Source organism: Hylobates moloch, unplaced genomic scaffold (assembly GCF_009828535.3).
Source record: "Hylobates moloch isolate HMO894 unplaced genomic scaffold, HMol_V3 SCAFFOLD_22, whole genome shotgun sequence".
Taxonomy (NCBI): Eukaryota; Metazoa; Chordata; class Mammalia; order Primates; family Hylobatidae; genus Hylobates; species Hylobates moloch.
This window is the reverse complement of record NW_026652297.1, coordinates 32,602,146-32,626,368: the sequence shown is the minus strand read 5'-3', so window position 1 is coordinate 32,626,368 and position 24,223 is coordinate 32,602,146. Positions and strand designations below refer to the sequence as shown.

Sequence of the window (24,223 nt, the reverse complement as noted above, 5' to 3'; positions counted from 1 at the left end):
TAGGGCTTTGCCATATATGTGGGGTTTTCTTCCCATCTATTTGATTTTCTCAAATGAGATTACATCTGCATAACACAAAGCACAGCGGTGTTTGGCCTGTAGTAAGTGCTCAATTAGAGTTCATTCTTTTCTTGAGTCCTCACATAACCCCACAAGGTGGACATTGTTAATTCCATTTTAAGGTCAAAAGTGAGAGACCCAGAAAGACAAATTCCCATGTCCAAGATTATATATCAGCTTAGTGGGTACTGATCAGGACTCAAACCCAGGCTTCTGGACTTCATGGTCAACATTCCTTTCTTTCTAATCTGTGTCTAAGGACCCAACCAATTCTCAAAGTCTATTCTAAATCTAAATTGATTCCATTGTATTTAGAATCTCTTCTGAATTATAAAATCCACTTCCTCTATCTAATCTACACTTCACACAAAGCTGCCAGCTTTTGAAACCTGGTAAACATAAGGTAAGATGTATTTTGAGTTTTTTTTTTTAACTGCCTGATGTTAAAAGTTGTCATCAGAATTTTTCTCTTTTTTAGAAAAAACTCTGAATCCCCATAAAATCATATTGTGATTGATGATTGCCACTGGCACAATTTCATAGGACTGTTTTGCAAGATTAAATATTTTTGCAATCCTGAAGATATCCAACCAACCTAATAATGGAAAATACTCTAGGGGCCAATTAATCCTTCAAAGTAACTCTTGCTCTCAGTGTTAGTGTTTTTAATTGGGAAAACCCTCCCTGTTTGGGTGAAATGCCTTTTGCATTATGGTCAGTGATGATTTGGATGGATGGATGGATGGATGGATGGATGGATGGATGGATGGGTGGGGGGGGTGGATGGGTGGATGGGTGGATAGATGGGCAGATGGGTGGGTGGGTGGATGGGCAGTAGGTGGGTGGATGAATGGATGGATGGATGGATAGACAGATGGGTGGACAAATGGATGGATGGACGAATGGATGGGTGGGTGGATGGATGGATGGATGGATGGATGGGTGAGTGGATACCTAATTATGACTTCCTCTACAGCAAAGTAGATATAGTAGAAAAAGATGTGAACTGGGTTTTGAGAAATATGCGTATTAGCCCTGGTTTTGCCACCAATGATCTAGATTATCTGAGACATTTCGCATCACATTTTCCAGCCTTTGTTTCCTCACATGAAAATGGTAAGTAAATTATTATTAAGGTCACTTTTGGCTCAAAGTGTCCACGATCTTACTGCACTGTGAGTCCACCTTTTAAAGAACAGTGACGTGAGAAATTTGACACTTGGGCTCCAAACCTTATGTTCTGAGAGAGGAAACCCAATAAAGGCCTAGATTCCTGGCAAGTCAGACTCAGATTCCTCACATGCTTACTCGTGAGAATAATTTCCAACCTCCTTAAAATACTTTATGACCGGCTCAATAAGTGAAGAAAGATGGATCTGAGAAAATCACCAATGGGGAGAGCTTATGCTGCTCCGACCGAAAGCTGTGTGGAGCCCCTGGGGGAATGATGGTGAGCTGTTTGAAAACAAGCACTTATGGAACGAATTGTCCAGAAAGATAGAAGCAGAGAAACATGCTTGCCGCCCTCACTGATTTCAGATTACAGCCTCATGGGACTGTGGCCAGGAGGCAGACTGGAGAAAAATACAGGAGGGGCCTCTAATGCAACCTGGGGAGGCTCTTGCTAGGGCATGACGGACAGATTGTGGTGGAGTAGAAAGAGGCAGATAGTCTGGGGCTCCGATTCTGGATTTAACATTCATTAGTAGTGTTATCTTGAGTAAGCCACCCGATCTCTCTAAGCTTCATCTGTGAAACTGGACATATGAACAGTGATCTCAGGGGATCCCATGAAACATAATACATGCAGTCCCCAGCCCATTGTCTGGCACTGAGTAGACTCCCACGAATATTAGCTTCCTTTCTTCTTCCATCCAGTTAAGTGGATGGGCCATTGGGTTAGTCATCTCATCTGTACCTCTGTCTAGCTGCGTTTCCCAAGACAAGAGGCTTCTTGTTTCCTTACCTATAAAATATGGAGAGGCATCACAGTGGTTGCCAGGGTCTCTTGCAGGCCTGACATTGCCACTCTCTGGTCTAATTCCTGCCGAGACCGGCAGTACACATCTGTGGCCTAGAAGAGCAGGGACAAAAGTCCACGGTGGGAGACATGCAAAAGTCAAAGCTCACTCATTGACTTGGAGGTTGAAACCATGATGCTGGACAGAGAGCCAGGTTGTCCACGCGACGTGAACACAGCCCCCAGCTCTGACCCAGCCACTTGCACTGGTCATCTCTTTAGAGCCTGGAAGTTAATGTCCCAATATCCCTGACCACGGGCCCAGCCATTCATGAGCAGGGAGAAGGGGTACGGTGTTTAGGGTGGTGGAGCGCAAAAAGTCCCCGTCATATACATTTAATGTTCACGTTGATGCAAGTATCTTGCCTGCAGATCCAAAACCCTAAGTTTCCCCCACAACATCTGTCTCTGAAGACTGCTATAAAACTTTAAAAATTCAGGCATGTATCAGATATTCTGTATGTGGTATAAAGTGGCCAACATAGTGCCTGACAATCAGTAGGTGCTGAATGAATGAAAGCCCCCTCCACCATTAATCAGGCAGGACCCACTTATTCCATAAACAGAGGATATCTCTGCAAGAATTATTGAAATGATCTTATGTTTTTTCTTAATAAAGTTTAGACCACTTATTCGTGTTTAAGAAATATATATATATATATAAATGGTCAGTTTGCTGGCTCAGTGATGAAATGAGGTTCCAGAAAGGAGTTATTAGTTTACAATGGGCGGGTGCTACATTTATATAAAAGGGTGTGTACAAAGTGAAATCCAGCAAGCTGGAATTTTTTCCCCTTTAATTTTCACATAGATTAAAAACTGCTGGAGATAAGGTCAACTCTGGGCTGTAGAAGAGCAGCCTCACGCCCATCCCTCTCCGTGTACTGATTCATTGTAGGCAGGGGCTTTCCTCCATTGCCTGTCAATGAGGATTTTCCCTTAAATGCAAAGAAAGGGGTCTGGGAAAGTCAGTGAACATCGACTACAAGGCAAGTCATTTCTCTCTAAACAGGCATGTGAGGTTCGAGAACAGAGTCTAAATTTGTCAGATAGGGTTTTATTTCTTCACAGACATATTCGATTCGTGAGCCTTTGAGGGCCCCTTTCGAGAAATAACTGCAAGAAAACACCAACAAACCCCCCAGGTCCCGGGAGCTGTGCAGCAGGGGCCTGAGTTGTCTGGGGAGAGCTCTTACCTGCCCACTCCTGTCCCGGGGGGTCGGGACTTCCCAGAGGGTGAAGGTCACGCGTAGGTGAATCCCAGGTTGGTCCCAGGATTCTGAGAAGTCCCACACGTGCTGGGGGCAGGAAGCAGGAGGCTGGAGGTGTAGCTGGGGTGAGCACTGCCGGGTTACACCTCCTGGAACTTGGTTTTTCCTTTGCAACCATTCACTTTATACTACTACAGTATTTCACTACTATCTACTGATCACCTACCAGGTTCAAGGTTCTGTGTTAGCTGCTGTGTTACTCAAAACAGCATGTCTCGAATGCTGCTTATAAATTCACAAAGACTGAGTTTCATTAAAACTCTTGGTTTTCTGGCAGTGCTGGTAATGATTTCAGACACTCTAGCCCCCAAAATGGGAATCCGGGAATATTCTCAATAGGAGGCTTTTGATTTAGAATTCATCGTGGATCCCATTTGCACAGTAAACAGCAGTAAGGTGTCACAGACTCTGCCTAGACCACCAATAAGGAATGCTAGGGCCAGGGCACAAAGTAGCCAGCCCCGCTTCTGGGCACAGTAATAAATACATTGGTGGGTTTTTTCTTCCTTTGAAGTTCTGACAGGCCATCCTAATATGGAAATCCGTGACCATCAGCTGGCCACTGCACAGTGTGTGTTCCGTGCTTCCACGGATTCACAGTTTGTGCTCATCAGTGTACCAGAGACAGGGTTTATTTGCAGATGATGGGCATCTGGGTTGCAGCCAATCCACCATTCCAGTAGGTGAAGCATCCCCATCATTTTTTTTTTTTTTTTTTTTGGAGACAGTCCCTCTCTCTGTCATCCAGGCTGGAGTGCAGTGGCGTGATCTCGGCTCACTGCAAACTCTGCCTCCTGGGTTCAAGCGATTCTCCTGCCTCAGCCTCCCGAATAGCTGGAATTACAGGCATGTGCCACCATGCCTGGCTAATTTTTGTATTTTTAGTAGAGATGGGTTTTCACCATGTTGACCAGGCTGGTCTCAAACTCCTGACCTCAAGTGATCTGCCTGCTTCATCCCTTGCTTTGCTTGTTGGACCCTGTCTGTAAGACCTAGAATTGGCCACTCTCTTTGTCCTACTGGTCTCTGAAGTGACCAGGGCCAGCTCACGGAGGCATTCAGGATACCATACCTATGTAGGCAACCATGTTGCCCTAGAGCCCCCAGCAGATGTCTCCAGATGGTGCCTGCATTGAACATCAGTGGGTCACCTGTGCAGAGAGTGAAAGTCTCTCTGGTTCTTTCTCAAAGGGGTCCCCTGCTGCTGCTCCAAGCTGCAGCTGAAAGCTCTGGGCTCCTCCTAATTCTGGGCAGGGGCTGGCGGGGCATAGGCCTCCGGGAGAAGTCAGCCTGCAGCCTGTAAATATTTATCTTATGTTTCCTGCTGAGCTAGGAACCAGGGCATGTGGTTCTTTAAAAAGGAAAAATAAAAAGGGCTTATCGAAAAATTACCAATGTGCTGCCCTCCTCCCTGGGTACTAATGAATGTCCCCAGGACCTCCCCTTCCTGGCTCTTCATTTCTCCTGCCTTGGCCCTTCCCCATGGCTCTATGCAGCCCAGAGCAGGCAGTATTTGTTTGAATGACCCACTTACCCTGCTCTCCCCCTATCTGCTGGGAATGGGTGGGGCCAACAGCCTGGTCCTAGAATCCAGACATGTCATTCTTGGCCCAGGGATCTGGGAGTGCTCCTGGGTCCTCTGGGCTGGCTGGGGATTGCTGGGATCCTGAGCCCTCTCCTGCTCCCTGGGTCTCAGCCTTCCCATTCCTTTGTGCCTCCGGCCCCAGGATTGACTTTTCCGCTTTGGTGCTGTCACCCTGCTTGCTCTTAGCAGCTCTTCTCTGGGAGCCTAGACCCTACAGACCTGCTCCCAGACTCCAGACTAGAGGCTGGGATGTTCTCACTCCACAGATGGTCTTTATGGGTGACACCTACCTGGCTCAAGACTCTTGTGCTCCAACCACCCATTGAGACCCCATTCTCTTCTCTTGCTAACCCCCCGTCGGCCATTTCTCCATCTCCACTAAGAAGCCTGGGTTGCGATGCTGTGACCTCTTCTTTAATGACACTGGTCTCCTGCCCAGGCCTGTTCCCCGAGTCAAGAGAAACTGCCAAGCTTTGGATACCTGCTTTAGTTTCCTGAGGCTGCCTAACAAATTACCACCAGTGAGACAGCTTAAAACAATAGAATTGTACTGTCTCCCAGGTCAGAATGCTAGAAATCAGAACTTGGATGTCAGCAGCCTTGGTTGCTTCTGGAGGTTCAGGGAGAATCGATTTCCTGCATCCTAGCTAGCTTCTGGAGGCTGCTGGCAATCGGTCAGTACAGACTCCAGTTGTCAACATTTCCTTAAGAGGTGGTGCTTGATCAAAATGAAGTTTTCCAAGGTGTGAACAGACTGGACAAAGTATGATGGGAAGGGCCATCTCCTTCATGCTGGCCATGAGACTTCTAGTAAGATGGCCCAAACTGGGCCCTGGGCAGCTTCATTAGGGCTTTGCAGACTGTAGCCATTGGCTTGGGTCTATGCAGTCTTTGGTAAACTGAATATCTCTCCCATTTTGGAGATAAAAAGACTGAAGCCAGAGGAGTATAAATGACCTGCCTAATGCCATGCCTCCTGCCCCCTGCTGCAGGGGTTCACGCCACTGCTCCACTCTGGAAGGTTAACTGAAGAGTGGTCAATGCAAGGAAGAGCTCTGGGGGAAATGAATCCATGACCCAGTCACAGCCCAGGTAATCACAGGAATTGCCCACTGGAGAAATCATCATCAGCCAGGATCTGATTCTAGAATCAGTGTGTCTGTCCAATCATGGACCCCGACTGGGTGACAAGTTATTGAGACAGGGCTGTTGGAGAATGGAAAGCCTGATAATTTCATGTCGGTCTCTCCTCATGATGCCCCTGGAGCTCCAAGAGACACCACAGCTTATCAGAAGTCGTGAGAACACGCTGAGTTTTGTAAGTTCTGGTTTTCAAACTGGGATCTTAAGTGAAACAGTGCGACCTCCCAGGTCGAAATCCCAGGGCTGATTCAAGGCCACATTTGCCTGGCGTCAAGACCCTGAAGTGGGCAATTTTCTTCCTTGCCTCTGTCTTCCTAGCTCTCCTAGCCCCTCCTTTCTTCTGCAGGGGTCCCTATCCCCAGCTGGTCCTCTGCACCCTGGGAGGTCCCCAGGCCTGCCCATCAGCCGCCTCCTCAGCACCTACCAGAGCTAAGCCCTGCTTCCTGTGCAGGAAACTGGACCGAAATTTGGTTCCATATGGAGACGGCTGACAATCAGCTGCCCTTTCCCAGAGAGTTCATTTTATTGCTGTTTATTACACAACCAATATTCACATAAGTCCAAATAAAATGAGAAAATGCTTCCACCATCCCACAACAGAGCATACTGGCTTCCTTTTTCATTTTCTCTTGCTAGCTCCATCCATGTGCATACCCAATTCTTATAATTCGGTTTCTGGGTTTTTTTCTCTTACGTATTATTTCATAAGCATTTTCCCATCTTCTCCCTGTATTTTATAATTATGATTTTGATGACTGCCTAAGAGTCCCTCAAGGGGACATATTTAATTTACCCATTCTCTTGCTCGTGAATCTTTTTTCAATCATGGCAAATAAACACAGAAAGGTTTCCCCTGTTTTGAAAATTTTCCTAATAATAAATTTCCAGAACCTGCATTAGGTCAAAAAACATGGACATTTTATGACTTAAATATTTCAGCCAAATTACTTTCCAAAAAAGTTATATAAGTTTATGTTATAGATTTTAAAGTGGGCCCCACAGTGCACTCACCACATGAATCTCATGAATCTGCCCTGTTGTCTCTCTCTCTTTTTTTTTTTTTAAGATGGAGTCTCGCTCTGTCACCCAGGCTGTAGTGCAGTGGCATGATCTTGGCTCACTGCAACCTCTACCTCCCAAGTTCAAGCAATTCTCCTGCCTCAGCATCCTGAGTAGCTGGGACTACAGGTGTGCACCACCACACCTGGCTAACTTTTGTATTTTTTGTAGAGGTGGGGGTTCACGATGTTAGGCTGGTCTCGAACTCCTGACCTTAGGTGGTTCACCCGCCTTGGCCTCCTAAAGTGCTAGAATTACAGGCGCGAGCCACTGTGCCCAGCTGAATCTGCCCTGTTCTAACCACTTATCGCTGTCTAATATTTTGAAAGAGTAGATTACATCTGCTAGTCCTAAAAATCAACCCCTGACAGACTGGGAGGGCAGCAGGAACCCATCCTGCTAACCAGGGATGTTAAAGGACCCTGCTATGGGCTGAATTGTGTCCCACTAAAATTCACATGTTGAAGCCCTAACCCCCAGTGTGACTGTATTTGGAGGCAGGGCCTTTAAGGAGGTTTCTAAGGTTAAATTAGGTCATAAGGGAGGGCCTTGATCCCATAGGACTGCTGTCCTTATAAGAATCAGAAGGGACGGCCAAGTGCCGTGGCTGACGCCTGTAATCCCAGCATTTTGGGAGGCCAAGGTGGGCAGATCATCTGAGGTCAGGAGTTGGAGACCACCCTGGCCAATATGATGAAACTCCGTCTCTACTAAAAATACAAAAAAATTAGCTGGCCGTGGTGGCAGGTACCTGTAATCCCAGCTACTGGGGACGCTGAGGCAGGAGAATCACTTGAACCCAGGAGGCGGAGGTTGCAGTGAGCTGAGATTGCGCCATTGCCCTCCAACCTGGGCAACAAGAGCAAAACTCCATCTCTTAAAAAAAAAAAAAAAAAAAAAAAAATCAGAAGGGACATCAAGAGGAAAGGTTATGGGAGGATACAGCAAGAAGGTGTCCTGCGAGCCAGGAGGAGAGGCCTCAGGAGACACCAGCCTGCTGGCACCTTGATCTCAGACTTTTAGCCTCTGTAACTGCAAAACAATAAACGTTTGTTGTTTAAGCCACCCAGTCTGTGGTATCCTATTACAGCAGCCGGAGAGGACTAATACAGGCTCCCCCTGGAATTGCTTATTTGCTTATTCAGAGTTGCTATCTGAGTCACAGAAGATCGACAGTAGTTAGTTTTTTATCAGGACCAGCTTTGTAATTTGCAGGGCTCCACCCACAGCAAAAATGCAGGGTCCTCAGGCTGGGCATGGTGGCTCATACCTGTAACCTCAGCACTTTGGGAGGACAAGGTGGGCAGATTGCTTGAGTCTAGGAGTTCAAGACGAGCCTGAGCAATATGGTGAAACCCCATCTCTACACAAAATACAAAATTTAGCTGGGTGTGGTGGTGCACACCTGTAGTCCCAGCTACTAAGGAGTCTGAGGTAGGAGGATCTCTTGAGCCCAAGAAGGTTGAGGTTGCAGTGAGCCGAAATGACGCCACTGCGCTCCAGCCTGGGTGACAGGGAGTCCATCGCAAAATAAAATAAAATAAAAATAAAATAAAATAAAATAAAACAAAAGAATTAAAAATGCAGGGTTCTTTGGCCGGGCGCAGTGGCTCACACCTGTAATCCCAGCACTTTGGGAGGCCGCGGCGGGTGGATCACTTAAGGTTAGACGTTTGAGACCAGCCTGGCCAACATGGTGGAAAGCGTCTCTACTGAAAATATAAAAATTAGCCAGTCATTGTGGCATGTGCCTGTAGTCCCAGCTACTCCGGAGGCTGAGGCAGTAGAATTGCTTGAACCTGGGAGGCAGAGATTGCAGTGAGCTGAGATCGCACCACTGCACTGCCTGGGCGACAGAACGAGACTCTGTGTAAAATAAATAAATAAAAATGCAGGGTTCTTTGTCCAAAAAGCATGAAAAAAGCTGTTCCTTGCTGCCATGGTCTCTTTTAACCAGTCACTGTTGTTCTCTCCCAGGTACAGGGACACTTATGAGTCAGAGTCAAGACACCTATAGGTACCTGGAGCCCTACCCTACGACTCATCACACATACCAGGCCTGACCCTGACCATTGCCACTGGGGATAGAGAGGAGGGGTGAGGCACTGGGTGGCTAGGCCCCATTCTGGGGTGGCGAGGGGGTGGTAGGAGATAGGACTGCACCTAAGCCAGGGGTCCACATCCCCAGTACAGGCTCCATTGTGCCTTATGACTTCACTAAGAAAACACAAATTCAGAGATAAATTCATCACCAGTTTCAGGAGAGCGACAGCAGAGAATTAAATCCCTAGCATGGGGCCCCATGTGACTGCACTGGTCACACACCCTGAGTGCAGGCCCTGGTTTTCTCCTGCATCCTGGGGTCAGGGAAACCCTAATTGTTTCCTGTGCACATCACTTGAAGTGCTAGAGCTCTATTGATAACTTCTTTCTTGCAGATTCTGAATGAATATTATGTGCTGCTTTTAAATGAATTTTCCATTAAAGTCACATGAATCCAGACCTCAGTAAATGCAATCTGGTTTTGCCTGCCACCTGAAAGAAGGCCCCTCCCTTTTTCTTGGCACTTGTATTGATATGCTTGCTGTGCAGTGGCATTCTGCCCCATCCTTTCTGACACTCTGCCCTAGATGTGATGCTCTGTGAAGTCTGATACTCGCCTTCCTTCCTTCTTTCCATGTCATTAGCCTAAAGAGAAGGCAGGACTTGAGCACAGGGCAACAGAAAAGACATGGGCTTGGAGCTGCTTCCTACTAGCAGGGTGGCCTTGAGCTGTGTATTAGTCCATTTTCATGCTGCACATGAAGACATACCCAAGACTGGGCAATTTACAAAAGAAGTTTAATAGACTCACAGTTCCACATGGCTGGAGAGACTTCACAATCATGGTGGAAGGTGAAAGGCACGTCTCACATGGCAGCAGACAAGAGAAGTTGTGCAGGGAAACTCCCCTTTATAAAACCATCAGATCTCATGAGACTTATTCACTGTCATGAGAATAGCACGAGAAAGATCCATCCCCATGACTCAATTACCTTGCACCTTGTGCCTCCCACAACACATGGGAATTGTGGGAGATACAATTCAAGATGAGATTTGGGTGGGGACACAGGCAAACCATATCAAGCTAGTTACTGAATTGCTCTGGCTTGGGTTATTTCACCTATGAAGCAGTGATACCATCTGCCTGCAGGATTGGGGGGACCATACCATGGGATTGTAGGGCATTTGGCAATTTGCACTCTGCCATTGCTTCCTAGAAAGAAAGAGGGGAGATGCTCCATGCTGTTTTGTGTGAGGGAGGACAGTGGTAGGCAGCAGGGCTTTCAGAGATGGAGCAGTCTGAGCCTGTGAGCTCTGCCACATTCTTGAGTTTCTCCATCTGAAAATGGGCATAACAATTCTACATTGTAAGTGTGCTGGGAAGAGTAATGGAAGCAACTTCTAGTAAGAGACTATAACCAAGTTTGGCATGCAGTAGGTGATTAATAAATGTCATCTCCTTTCCTGCTCCCCCTGTTTGGAGTTTGCCATGTGACTGACCATCCCAGCAATAGGTTTGGAGGACAGGGTAAGGGACAGATGGCACAAATTCACCCCAATTTCATGCTTCAGGCAATCTCCTGACTTCCTGAGCCTCTCTTTTCTCATTCTTAAATGAGATTCAGCATACTTGCTCCCCTACCTCCCAGGTTAGTCAGCTTGAAAATTAAGTGAGGCAATGGATGCAGAATTCTTTGCAAAGATAAAGGGTTAGGATTCACACCAGTGCCCAAGGTTTAGGTCACTAAACCTCAAATAGGACCCTTAGCTTCCTTCTTCCCTCCCACACACATGCACCTACCCAGCTGGCACTGTAGCGACACCTGATGTATTGGGGGAAGGCAGCCTATCTGGTTGGATCACATATGGACCATCCTGACCTTATGCCATTTTTTTTCATGGACATAAAGGATAATTAGAGAAGAGGGAGCAGGCTTGGGGCAGGCTGTGGGTGGGGAGGCAGTGCTGTGCAGATGAGAAGGTTGTAGGGGATGTGCAGGGGCAAGCCACCTGGCTCAGGCTGGGGCCTGCAGCAGACATTAATACATTAATCATAGATTATTACACTACTATGCTAATAACATTCATTAGTATTCAGTAATCAATACTGAGTCAGAGTCCTAATTTGAATCTCTACGTGATTTCTGCACACAGCCTGACCCCAGCCTGGGTTTATCATGAGGAACTCACTCCCTTCAAAGCTTACTTTATATTAGTGTCTCTGACCATTAAAAAGGGTGTTCTTGGCCAGGCGTGGTGGCTCATGCCTGTAATCTCAGCACTTTGGGAGGTCTAGGTGGGTCAGGAGTTTGAGACCAGCCTGGCCAACATGGCAAAACCCCATCCCTACTAAAAATACAAAAACTAGCTGGGTGTGGTGGTGGGTGCCTGTAGTCCTAACTACTCGGGAAGCTGAGGTAGGAGAATTGCTTGAACCCAGGAGGTGGAGGTTGCAGTGAGCCGAGATCGTGCCACTCCATTCCAGCCTGAGCAACAGAGCAAAACTCTGTCTCAATAAAGAAACAAAGAAAAAAAGAAAAGAAAGAGAAAGAAAGAGACAGACAAGTGTGTTCTCCACGTCCACCCTTTCAGCAGTTTGGCAAAGTGGGGCAAGATCTGGGGACTCTGGAACCAAACTGCAGAGCCCGTGATCACTCACCACTGTACACTGTCCATGAGACCTTGTGAGTTACTGAACCTCTGTGTGCCTCAGTTTCCTCATTTGAACTATGAGGATCCTAACAATACTTACAGGGTTATAATAGGATTAAGTGTATTAATATGGGAAGCACTTAGAACAGTGCTTGGCACACACTCAGGGAAAGCTGCTTGGTATTACACTATACTATGATTTGCTTTCCCATTTGTGAAAGTATAAAAGTTGAAGAATAATTAAAACACATTAAAAGTAGGCCAGGCAGAGAGATAAATGAACTGTTTGCATAAACATAAATTAAGAGAGTCACACTCAACTAAGAATTATTCCCGGTTGAGAACAGCAAACATCTGGAAGGAATTAAATGAGGAAAGAGGCTGGGTGGTGGTGGTGTGTGAGCAGAGAACACGCTGTGACTGTTGGAAGGACATAATTCATTTCTGGGATGTGCAAATGATCCCAAAAAAGGAGGCTGCCCTAGGCGAGTTGATGCCCAAAGAATATTTATCCCCAAATAATTTTTGTTCTGATTAGCCCAGGCACCTGAAATATCTTACTCCTATGAGCTGATGCATCACCTTGAAAAGGCTGCTTCTAAAATGCAAATAGACTCACATAAAAATAACGTTACCATTTTATATCTGTGAAATTCACAACATGGAAATTGTAATACTCAGTGCAGTAAGATTGCACTGAACTCGGCACATTTTAAAATCTGTAATGTAAATGTAAATTAGTATAACTTTTTTTGAGCAGTAGTTTGGCTGGAATTTTTAAGAGTCATAAAAATGTCCATGCCTTTTGACCTACTAATCCAGCTTCTGGAAATGTATTATTAGGAAAAATTTCAAAGGGAAGGGGAGGAATCTTTCTGCATTTATTTACCATGATTGAAAAAAAGCATTCAACAGTAAGAGAATGGGTAAATTAAATGTGTCCCTTTGAGGGACTCATAGGCAGTCATCAAAATCATAATTATAAAACAGAGGATAAAAAAGCTTATAAAATGATAACAATATAATAATAATATTAGGTGGGAAGAAAACCCAGAAATCAAATTATAAAGATTGAATATGCATATGAACAGAGTTAGAAAAACAAAATGAAACCAGTGTGCTCTGTTGTGGGACAGTGGAAGAATTTTCCCTTGTTTAGGTTTATGTGACTATTTGTTGTGCAATGAACAGCAATAAAAGACCCAGATGAACACTCTGGGAAGGGGTGGATGATTGTCAGCCATCCCCATATGGACCAAGTTTCAGTCCAGTTTCCTGCTCAGGGAGCAGGGCCCAGAGCTGGTAGGTGAGGAGGCAGCCGATGGGCAGGGCTTGGGACCTCCCAGGGTGCAGAGGACTAGCTGGGCTTAGGGACCCCCACAGAGGGAAGGAGGGGCTAGGAGAGCTGGGGAAGACAGAGGTAAGGAGGAAAATTGTCCACTTCAGGGTCTTGGCCCTTGGCAGATGTGGCCTTGAATCGGCCCTGGGGCTTCAATCTGGGAGGTTGCCCTGTTACTCTGAGTCATTCAAGGTCCCGGTTTGAAAACCAGAACTCAAGGTCCCAGTTTGAGAACCAAAACTCAAAGAGTTCTCACAACTTCTGATAAGCTATGGTGTCTCCTGGAGCTCCAGGGACATCATGAGAAGAGACTGACATGAAATTATCAGGCTTTTTATTTTCCGACAGCCCTGTCTCAATACGTGGCCAGCTCCAGCCTATATCCCAAGAGATCTAAATGCTATCTGGCATGAACCTCTCAGAACCTCTCAGATTCTTACCTCTCAGGTTTTCTTACCAGAAAGAAACCTCTCAGGATTCTTACCATCTCATACTTGAGATCAAACTGCACTAAATAAATCCCATAGGAAATAGTTAAGGTCTAGATTACATGGCAGTGTTTGTGATCCTCTGAGAGCATCTTCTATTAATTTATTTTATTTATTAATTTTTTATTATACTTGAAGTTCTAGGGTACATGTGCACAACGTGCAGGTTTGATACAACATGTGCCATGGTGGTTTGCTGCACGCATCAACTCATCATTTACATTAGGTATATCTCCTAATGCTATCCCTCGCCCAGTCCCCCACCCCCTGACAGGCCCCGGTGTGTGATGTTCCCTGCGCTGTATCCAAGTGATCTCCTTGTTCAATTCCCACCTATGAGTGAGAACACGCAGTGTTTGGTTTTCTGTCCTTGTGATAGTTTGCTGAGAATGATGGTTTCCACCTTCATCCATGTCCCTGCAAAGGACATGAACTCATCCTTTTTTATGGCTGCATAGTATTCCATGGTGTATATGTGCCACATTTTCTTAATCCAATCTATCATTGATGGACATTTGGATTGGTTCCAAGTCTTTGCTACTGTGAGTAGTGCTGCAATAAACATATGTGTGCATGTGTCTTTATAGTAGCATGATTTATAATCCTTTGGGTGTATACCCAGTAATGGGATTGCTGGGTCTAATGGTATTTCTAGTTCTAGATCCTTGAGGGATTGCCACACTGTCTTCCACAATGGTTGGACTAATTTACACTCCCACCAACAGTGTAAAAGCATTCTTATTTCTCCACATCCTCTCCAGCATCTGTTGTTTCCTGACTTTTTAATGATTGCCATTCTAACTGGCATGAGATCATATCTCACTGTGGTTTTCATTTGCATTTCTCTGATGACCAGTGATGATGAGCATTTTTTCACCTGTCTGTTGGCTGCATAGATGTCTTCTTTTGAGAAGTGTCTATTCATATCCTTTGCCCACTTTTTGATGGGGTGGTTTGTTTTTTTTCTTGTAAATTTGTTTGAGTTCTTTGTAGATTCTGGATATTAGCCCTTTGTCAGATGGGTAGATTGCAAAAATTTTCTCCCATTCTGTAGGTTGCCTGTTCACCCTGATGGTAGTTTCTTTTGCCATGCAGAAGTTCTTTAGTTTAATTAGATCCCATTTGTCGATCCCATTTGTCTATTCTGGCTCTTGTTGCCATTGCTTTTGGTGTTTTAGTCATGAAGTCCTTGCCCATGCCTATGTCCTGAATGGTATTGCCTAGGTTTTCTTCTAGGGTTTTTATGGTTTTAGGTAACATTTAAGTCTTTAATCTGTCTTGAATTAGTTTTTGTATAAGGTGTAAGGAAGGGATCCAGTTTCAGCTTTCTACCTATGGCTAGCCAGTTTTCCCGGCACCATTTATTAAATATGAAATCCTTTCCCCATTTCTTGTTTTTGTCAGGTTTGTTAAAGATCAGATGATTGTAGATGTGTGGTGTTATTTCTGAGGTGTCTGCTCTGTTCCATTGGTCTATATATCTGTTTTGTACCAGTACCATTCTGTTTTGGTTACTGTAGCCTTGTAGTGTAGTTTGAAGTCAGGTAGCATGATGCCTGCAGCTTTGTTCTTTTTGCTTAGGATTGACTTGGCAATGTGGGCTGTTTTTGGTTCCATATGAACTTTAAAGTAGTTTTTTCCAATTGTGTGAAGAAAGTCATTGGCAGCTTGATGGGGATGGCATTGAATCCATAAATTACCTTGGGCAATATGGCCATTTTCACGATATTGATTCTTCCTATTCACGAGCATGGAATGTTCTTCCATTTGTTTGTGTCCTCTTTTATTTCGTTGAGCATTGGTTTGTAGTTCTCCTTGAAGAGGTCCTTCACATCCCTTGTAAGTTGGATTCCTAGGTATTTTCTTCTCTTTGTAGCAATTGTGAATGGGGGTTCACTCATGATTTGGCTTTCTATTTGTCTGTTATTAGTGTATAGGAATGCTTGTGATTTTTGCGCATTGATTCTGTATCCTGAGATTTTGCTAAAGTTGCTTATCAGCTTAAGGAGATTTTGGGCTGAGATGATGGGTTTTTCTAAATATACAATCATGTCATCTGCAGACAGGGACAATTTGACTTCCTCTTTTCCTAATTGAATACAAGGAGGCAAATTTTAAGTCTGAACAGAATACAGAAAATTCTGACAGTCGGCACTAACTGAAGATGGAGAGACTGGTGTAAACAGGGGTGCCAGGACCCTTTTTGCAATGTGACCTTCTTAGATTAAAGTGCTGGGTGGGGGAGAAGTTGAGGCAAGGCTCCAAGACCCCTTCAGCCCTGTGAGCCTCTGAGCCTAAGCTGGAAAGACCTATCTCCTCCAGGGTGGCCACCACAAATGTCGTGTGCTTCCAGAAGCATCACTGAAAGATTGTAACAGCTAGTCTTTCCATGGCTAGAGAGCCCTCATAACCTATATCCCTCCTTCTCAATGTGAAATTCTGAATGAGAACTTATTCCATCTGATTTTTCTCATTGTTTGAACAAGCTGTGTACCAAGTTCCCTGATTACCTCCAAGATTTTCAAGGCAGAATTTGTTCTGTGCCTCATCTGCCCCCACCTCCTACCTATCCCACCACCAGGCCTTATTTCCCTTTCTGTGGTATGCAGAACAGAGTGGGAAACATCTGTGGACAGGACACAGCTAACAGACAATGAGCATCCCTAGACATCCCTACTCAGGATTTGTAGCATACCTAAGTCAGAACAGTCCATGACCTCCCAGGACATACAAGGATACTAGATTCTAACGATGAAGACACACATCACTCTTCTTAGTATTATGCAATAGCTGCTTATAACCAAGAAAAGGGAACCCTCCAAGAGGAAGGGGTGGGGGATCACTGGGATGGGTTTTTTGCTGAAGAGGAAATAGAGGATCTAGAAGAAGAAGTAGGGCTGGGTGCAGTGGCTCACACCTGTAATCCCAACACTTTGGGAGGCTGAGGCGGGCAGATCACAAGGTCAAGAGATTGAGACCATCCTGGCCAACATGGTGAAACCCCATCTCTATTAAAATACAAAAATTAGCTGGGCATGGTGGCATGCACCTGTAGTCCCAGCTACTTGGGAGGCCAAGGCAGGAGAATCACTTGAACCCAGGAGGTGGAGGTTGCAGTGAGCCAAGATCGCACCACTGCACTCCAACCTGGCGACAGAGCGACAGAGTGAGATTCTGTCTCAAAAAACAAAACAAAACAAAACAAAAACAAATAAAAAACACAACAAACAACACGAAGTAGAAGACGCAGAGAAGGAGCATATCAATATAAAAGCAGTCTTCATTGGATTGTGTCTGTCCAATCATGGACTCTGATTGGGTGACAAGTATTGAGACAGGGCTGTTGGAGAATGGAAAGCTTGATAATTTCATGTCAGTTTCTTCTCATGATGCCCCTGGAGCTCCAGGAGACACTGTGGCTTATCAGAAGTCATGAGAACACTCCAAGGACACCCAGACAGGCTGTTGGCACAGCACGTGAGCAGAAGGGAAAGGGCCCCAAACTCAGGAGGCCAGAAAATAGACACGATGGCCTTGAGCTTGGCTGAGTCTGCTGCCAGGGTGCTCTTCCTTTAGGCAGTCCTGGAGCTGACTTGAGGGGAAGCCCTCAGGCTCTGGAGCAAGCATTCTTAGTTAAGGTTTACTTGCTGTAAATTTTTACCCTGGGCAATGCTAATAGCTATAACTGTAAAAGGGGATAAGAATGGTACTGCTTTAGTCTGTTCAGGCTGCCACAACAAAATACTGTAGACTGGGTAATTTACAAACAACAAATGTATTGCTCATGGTGCTCATGGTTCTGGAGGCTGGGAAGTCCAAGATAAAGGTGCCAGCAGATTCATGTCCGGTGAGGGCCTGTTTCTCATGGATGGTGCCTTCTATGTGTCCTCACATGGCAAGAAGGGCAAACAGCTCCCTCAAACCTCTTTTATAAAGTCACTAATCTAATATGTGAGGGCTCTGCCCTCGTGACTCAATAACCTCCTAAACACCCCCTCTCTTACTATGAATTTGGTGATTAAGTTTCCACATTTGAATTTTGGGGGGCATATTCAGATTGCAGCAGGTACCCACCCCCTAAAGTTGAAAGGATAACACCACCCAACATCTTAAGCTGACCTACATGAAACTGCTGATATGCAACTGCTTTTCAACATTTGCAACTGGCAGTTTCATAGGGGTCCACTGAATTAACTCATGATAGTTACACTAGAACAGCAGGTCACAAACTTGTCTGCACCTTAGAATTACTTCTGGATCTTCTAAAAATTCCAAAGCCCAGGTCACACCCCATACCAATTCAATCACAATTTCTGCAGGTGAGGCACCTAGCCAGGTGATCTAATGTGCAGGCAGGTTTGGGGACCACTGGTTTAGCACAATGCCTGGGATCTGGTAAAGTGCTCAGCACACCACCTCTGCTTTTTATTCATCTATCATTTATTGAGCACCTACTGCATGCCAGGCTCTGGCTGGGTTCGCCTCTTGTCACCCGGGGTCTTCCTCCCCAGCGGTGCTCACGTTTCCTCTCCTCCTCCTCTGCAGTGTCCAGGCCGCGCAGCTCCCCTGACGACCTGAAGGCCCTGACTCGCAATGTGAACCGGCTGAATGAGAGCTTCCGGGACTTGCAGCTGCGGCTGCTGCAGGCTCCGCTGCAAGCGGACCTGACGGAGCAGGTATGGAAGGTGCAGGACGCGCTGCAGAACCAGTCGGACTCGCTGCTGGCTCTGGCGGGCGCAGTGCAGCGGCTGGAGGGCGCGCTGTGGGGGCTGCAGGCGCAGGCGGTGCAGACCGAGCAGGCGGTGGCCCTGCTGCGGGACCGCACGGGCCAGCAGAGCGACACGGCGCAGCTGGAGCTGTACCAGCTGCAGGTGGAGAGCAACAGTAGCCAGCTGCTGCTGCGGCACCATGCAGGCCTGCTGGATGGGCTGGCGCGCAGGGTGGGCGTCCTTGGCGAGGAGCTGGCCGACGTGGGCGGCGTGCTGCGCGGCCTCAACCACAGCCTGTCCTACGACGTGGCCCTCCACCGCACGCAGCTGCAGGACCTGCGGGTGCTGGTGAGCAACGCCAGCGAGGACACGCGCCGCCTGCGCCTGGCACACGTGGGCATGGAGCTGCAGCTGAAGCAGGAGCTGGCCATGCTCAACACGGTCACCGAGGACCTGCGCCTCAAGGACTGGGAGCACTCCATCGCCCTGCGGAACATCTCCCTCGCCAAAGGTACCGCCAGGCCCTTGCTGCCTCCACCCACCGCACCTCCTGATGGGGTCTTCCTCCTGCACGCCCCTCCCCAAGGACCCAGGAGTACCCCACCCCCACTCCATCCCCAAGTGCACTTGCCATTCCCCCCACATACTCTCTCTTTTAAGTCTTGCCCTACAGGACTCTGCAATTTTCTGCCCAAATGGCATGTACACACTTCCAGGGCTTGCACAGGTCTCTTCCCAGGTAAACCTCCCTCGGGTAGACAGCAGATTCAGTGGCCACTCTTCTAGGTGTGAGAGTTTGCTCCAGCGGTGGCTAATGGGAGCCTGGTGGTCAGAGCTTGCATGGGTGTGCTGGAGCCTCCAAGAGCTTGAGGCTGGGGGCAGAACAACCGGCTCAGGCCGGAAGTAGAGAGGGGCTCCTCTAGTGTCATTCCCAGGGTGGAGATCTGGAGTTGGAGAATTCCAAACTTGAACCTGGCCTTCTAGGCTCTTGGGAAGACTTATTCATTTAGGCAAAAGAATGTATTTCATTGAACGATCTGTTGGTTTTATCTGTAACTGTTTTTTTGTTTTGTTTTGTTTTGTTTTTTATTTGTTTTTTTGTTTGTTTGTTTTTGTTTTTTTGTTTTTTGTTTTTTTTTTTTGAGATGGAGTCTCGCTCTGTCTCTCAGGCTGGAGTTCAGTAACATGATCTCGGCTCACTGCGACCTCCACCTCCCAGGTTCAAGCGATTCTCCTGCCTCAGACTTCTGAGTAGCTAGGATTACAGGTGTGCGCCACCACTCCTGGCTAACTTTTGTATTTTTAGTAGAAGACGGAGTTTCACCATGTTGGCCAGGCTGGTCTCGAACTCCTGACCTCAGGTGATCCTCCTGCCTTGGCCTCCCAAAGTGCTGGGATTACAGGCATGAGCCACTACATCTGGCCAGTTTTAAAAAAATTATTACTTTTTAGAGATAAGGTCTTGCTATGTTGCCTAGGCTGGTCTTGAACTCCTGGCCTCAAGTGATCCTCCCACCTTGGTTTCCCAAAGTGCTGGGACTATGGAATGCCAGTCCATTTGTAATCTTAACTATAATGGCAAAAATGCAAAAATGTGTGGGCCTCCATTGTACTCGTGCTGTGGGCCCACAAATAATAGAACCTAGAGACCCAAATCCCTTTCTTCACTCCTAACAAACTGGTCCCCTTCCCTCCCCCAATTCCTTCCTGCTGCACTCACCATCAGAAACACCTTTCATGAAATGCACTTGCCCCACATCATCCCCCTGCTCAAAGCCCACTGTGGCTCCCCAAGGCCCACTGGGTTCATTAGAAATTCCTTAGTCTGCCATCAGCACAAATAATACCATTGTGAGCATCTAGTATGTGTTACCTACTGTGCCAGGTGTATCTCGTGTGGGCATCTTTTGAAAACAATGGCTCTCCAAGGGAGTGATGTTTTCCCTATTCTATTGACAAGCACACTGAGATTTGGGAAGCTTCCATAGCTTGCCCACAGCCGCAGGGCCAGGAGGTGATGGAGCAGCATTTACATGCTGGCCTTTCTGATCCCAGAGCTAGTGTGCTTCCCATTGCTTCCCTATCCTGTCCTGCCTGCCTTCTCTTCCACTGCCTCTCATGCTAGGGGGCACAGAGAGAACTGCTGCAGGGGCCAGTGAGCAACGTCAAGGAGTAGAGACTGCAATGTCAGGGGAGTGTTAGGGGCTATGGCAGGTCTAGCCCATTTTTGCCAGGCTGGAAGGTGGGCCCAGATTGCCAAGGTCTGCCTGTGTTTCAGACGAAACCAGAAACATGTGATGTTCTCGAAATATTTAGTTGTTTAACTCGAGGGCCATACATGGTCTTGCTGTGGGTGAAGCATCTAGTCTAGTGGGGCACATCTCGTCACTGCCCTGGAAGCACAGCTCACCTTCCCCACTGACAGCTGTGCTCCAGAGACTCCTGCACTTGCAGGGCCCTCCTCCTCCTCCTCCTTCACCTCTTCCTCTTCCTTCTCCTCTTTCTCTTCCTTCTCCTCCTTCTCTTCCTCCTCCTCCTTCTCTTCCTCTTCCTTCTCTTCCTTCTCCATTCCCTCCTCCTCCTCTTCCCCCCTTCCTCTTCCCATCCCCTTATTCCTTCTCCTCCTTTTCTTCCTTCTCCTCCTCCTCCTCTTCCTTCTCCTCCTCCCTTCTCTCCTCCTCCTTTCTCTCCTCCTCCTTTCTCTCTTCCTCCTCCCTTCTCTCTTCCTCCTCCATTCTCTCTTCCTCCTCCTCCTTCTCTTCATCTTCCTTCTTTTTCTCCTCCTTTTCCTCTTCCTCTTTGCCTTTTCCTCCTTGCCCTCCTCTTCCTCCTCCATGCCCACCCAAATCCTACTGAACCCCCCCAAACTTTCTAGCTCCCTGAAGTCTCCCTCTTTTGAGTTTCTGCATTTATCAGAGGGAAAGTATAATGATGGGGCCCTCTGCATCCTTTCCAGTTTACACAGCCCTTTTGTGTACCCTGTTTGGTTTTAAAATGGGACCTGAGGAGAATCTATGAAGTCGTTTAAGGCAGATGTTGTAGAGGGCAGGGTAGGATTTTGGCAGGAAAACAACTGAGGCTCAGGGAGGAAGTCCCTGCCTTACTCAAGGCCTCATGGCTGGTAATGAGCCAGCTTTAATAAGATGTAATTTACATGCCATGAAATCCCCCCTTTTTAGGTGTACAGTTCAATGATCAGGACCTTTAAGCCCAATGCCCGATTCTCATTCTGTTACCCCATAGTCCACCTGGATCTGTGTGTCTCTGTGTCCCCCAGCATTAAGAGTGCAATGCACATAACTGAGACCCAATATTTGTAAAAGCAACTATTAAATCTTGACACTGGATGATCAGAGGCTTCCCCTACACAGTTCGGTTTCCTGGTCCTCGGTCACTTTGGGCCTTCACATCCCAGAAATCAAAGGAGGGAAGGAGGTAGAATTTCTTCTTCCAAACCCATGCCCCTGGGATCTTAGCTTTTCCTGTCTTCTCTTTTCCTTGACCTCCCTTGCCCCTAGCAGGGATTAGTGTTCAAGAACTAACTAATAGTATTAAATAACAATTACAGTGAATTATGACCTATAATGAGGCAGGCATTTTGTAGACATGAATTCTCAAATAGACATTCAAGACCACGAATCCTCATATCCTGCAAAAGGGTCTTATTGCCCACTTTATAGATGAGAAGCCTGAATAGCCTTCCCCCTGTTTCTTAGACAACTGGCAAGCGGTAAAGCCAAGATCTAAATTGGCTCTGCCTGGCCCAGAAACCCTGGTTGTTAAGATGGAAGCATTTTGCTTCCGAGCTGTAAGCAGTGAAGAGAGGAGAGCGTGTTCTCTGTATTTGAGGCACTTTCCAGGCCCTTCCTCTTCCAAGCTAGAGACGTCACCATGCCTCCTGCTAATGTACCCTCTCAGGCCTCCCCAGACACTTCACATCCGGGTTCTTTCATTTGTAAGTCCAATCTCCTTGGCTCAAACTGAAACTGCCCTGGGTCACTCATTTGCCAGAGTTCTTCTGGTAGGATCCTCAATGTAGTCTTTCTTTGGTCCTCAAACTAAGTTTTACACTCAGTTCTCTTGAACTGAAAGTTTCATCTTAGTCCTGCTTTCTTGTCTTTAAGCTTTGGATTCTTGATGGGTGTGTCCATCTATTCAGGCTGCCATAACAAAATACCATAGACTGGGCCATTTATAAGCAACAGAGGTTTATTGCTCACAGTTCTAGGACTGGGAAGTCCAAAATCCAGGGGCCAGCAGAGTTGGGTCCTGTTCGGGGCCAGCTTTCTGGTTCATAGTTGGCAACTTCTTGCTGTGTCCTCACTTGGTGGAAAGGATGGGGCAGCTCCCTGGAGTCCTCTTTATAAGGATGCTGATTCCATTCACAAGGGCCTCACCCTCATGACTCATCACTTCTCAAAGGCCCTGCCTCCTGATACCATCGCCTTGGTGATTAGGTTGCAACATATGAATTCGGGGGGGATGCAAACATTCAGATCACTGCACTGGGACTGCTGGCTCTTCACAGTTTGACAGTGCTTGGGCCTCCAGCTCATTATCGCCACTGCATCTAGGGTCTTTCCTGCCTCCCTGTCTCTGTTGCCAGGTGCCTGGTAGTTATTATTAAAAAGATTCCTGCTGGTATATCTGAATGTATTTACCATGCAGCCTTAGCAAGACCAAACTCTACCCTGGCTTTTGAACAAGGGCTAGGTCACTAGAAAAGCTTCCAGGCATTCCCATACTGCTGTCTGCAGTGGCCTTTCTGCCCTAGCTTTGTCTAGTTTCTCTATTAAGGTTTTTAAACACACACATATCCACACCTACATACATACACAAACATACACACACACATATATATGCATACCTGCACATATACAGACATAAACACACATACCCATGTGTACACGTGTTTGCACATACACATATACATTTGCACATACAAACGTTCATGTACATACACATGCACAAGTATATACATACATATGAACACATATACACACACACGTACACACACATACTTATACACATACACTCACCACACTCTCACGCTTTGCTCTTTCCTGGCTGAGAAGTCACAAATACTCTACTATGTGTATTTTTTCAAATATGAGCTTATTTACATTATTCCTGAGCTTGACCCGAATGGTTTTTATTCTCTTACTTTGTTATACAGTTTTTGATGAGCTTTGTTTCCAGTTTCTCTCTTGTGAATATCTGCAGTGGGGGTTCTATTTTCTGTTTTGGATTTTTAGCATTAATCAGGTCTGTTGAAATCTGCCTGTGGGTTTGAAAGAAGCAGAGAACTTAGATCATCACAGGGGAGAAGCAGCCCAAGAGGGGAAAGGTAACCAGAGAGGGGAGGCAGCCCAGGAGGCAAAAGGTAACCAGAGAGGAGAGGCAGCCCAGAAGGGGAAACATGAGCAAAGTCACATTCAGATGGCTCTCTTTGGCAAGGATGCAGGTTTTCTGGAATCGCAGCATTTGGATGGAGTGGCAATAGATCTGAAATCATCCAGTCCACTCTTTTTGTTTTGTAGTTGAGGATCCTGAGGCCAGAGAGGGGAGATGATTGGCCAAAGTCACAAAACCATCCAGTGACCCGGCTGGGATGAAAAAATACATCTCGATTCATGAAAACAAGTTCGCAAAGCAGATTTATCTGTGGGCTGATTTCATGAGAAAAAACACAATCTATTAGAGAGTCCAGTTCAGCAAATATTTATAAAGGGATGGCGTCACAGAGTGGGGCTTTGGATTCCAGGCTAACACTGGAACTCTGGCTTCTGGGTGGTAGGGACCTGCTGAAAGTGGGGAACATCTGTGAATGGAGTGACAGGTAAAGTGGCCTTTC

At 46.5% G+C, this 24,223-nt stretch overlaps 1 protein-coding gene across 2 annotated transcripts in view; it reads left to right on the top strand.

Moving 5' to 3' along the window:
* The window catches only part of SCARA5 (scavenger receptor class A member 5), a 121,060-nt gene that overhangs the window by 51,364 nt on the left and 45,473 nt on the right, over window positions 1-24,223 (top strand). For both annotated transcript variants that reach the window (XM_032143868.2, XM_058433498.1), the window contains exon 4: window positions 18,206-18,880. In XM_032143868.2, coding sequence (XP_031999759.1) covers window positions 18,206-18,880 — 675 coding nt within the window. The remainder of the gene's footprint in view (window positions 1-18,205; window positions 18,881-24,223) is intronic.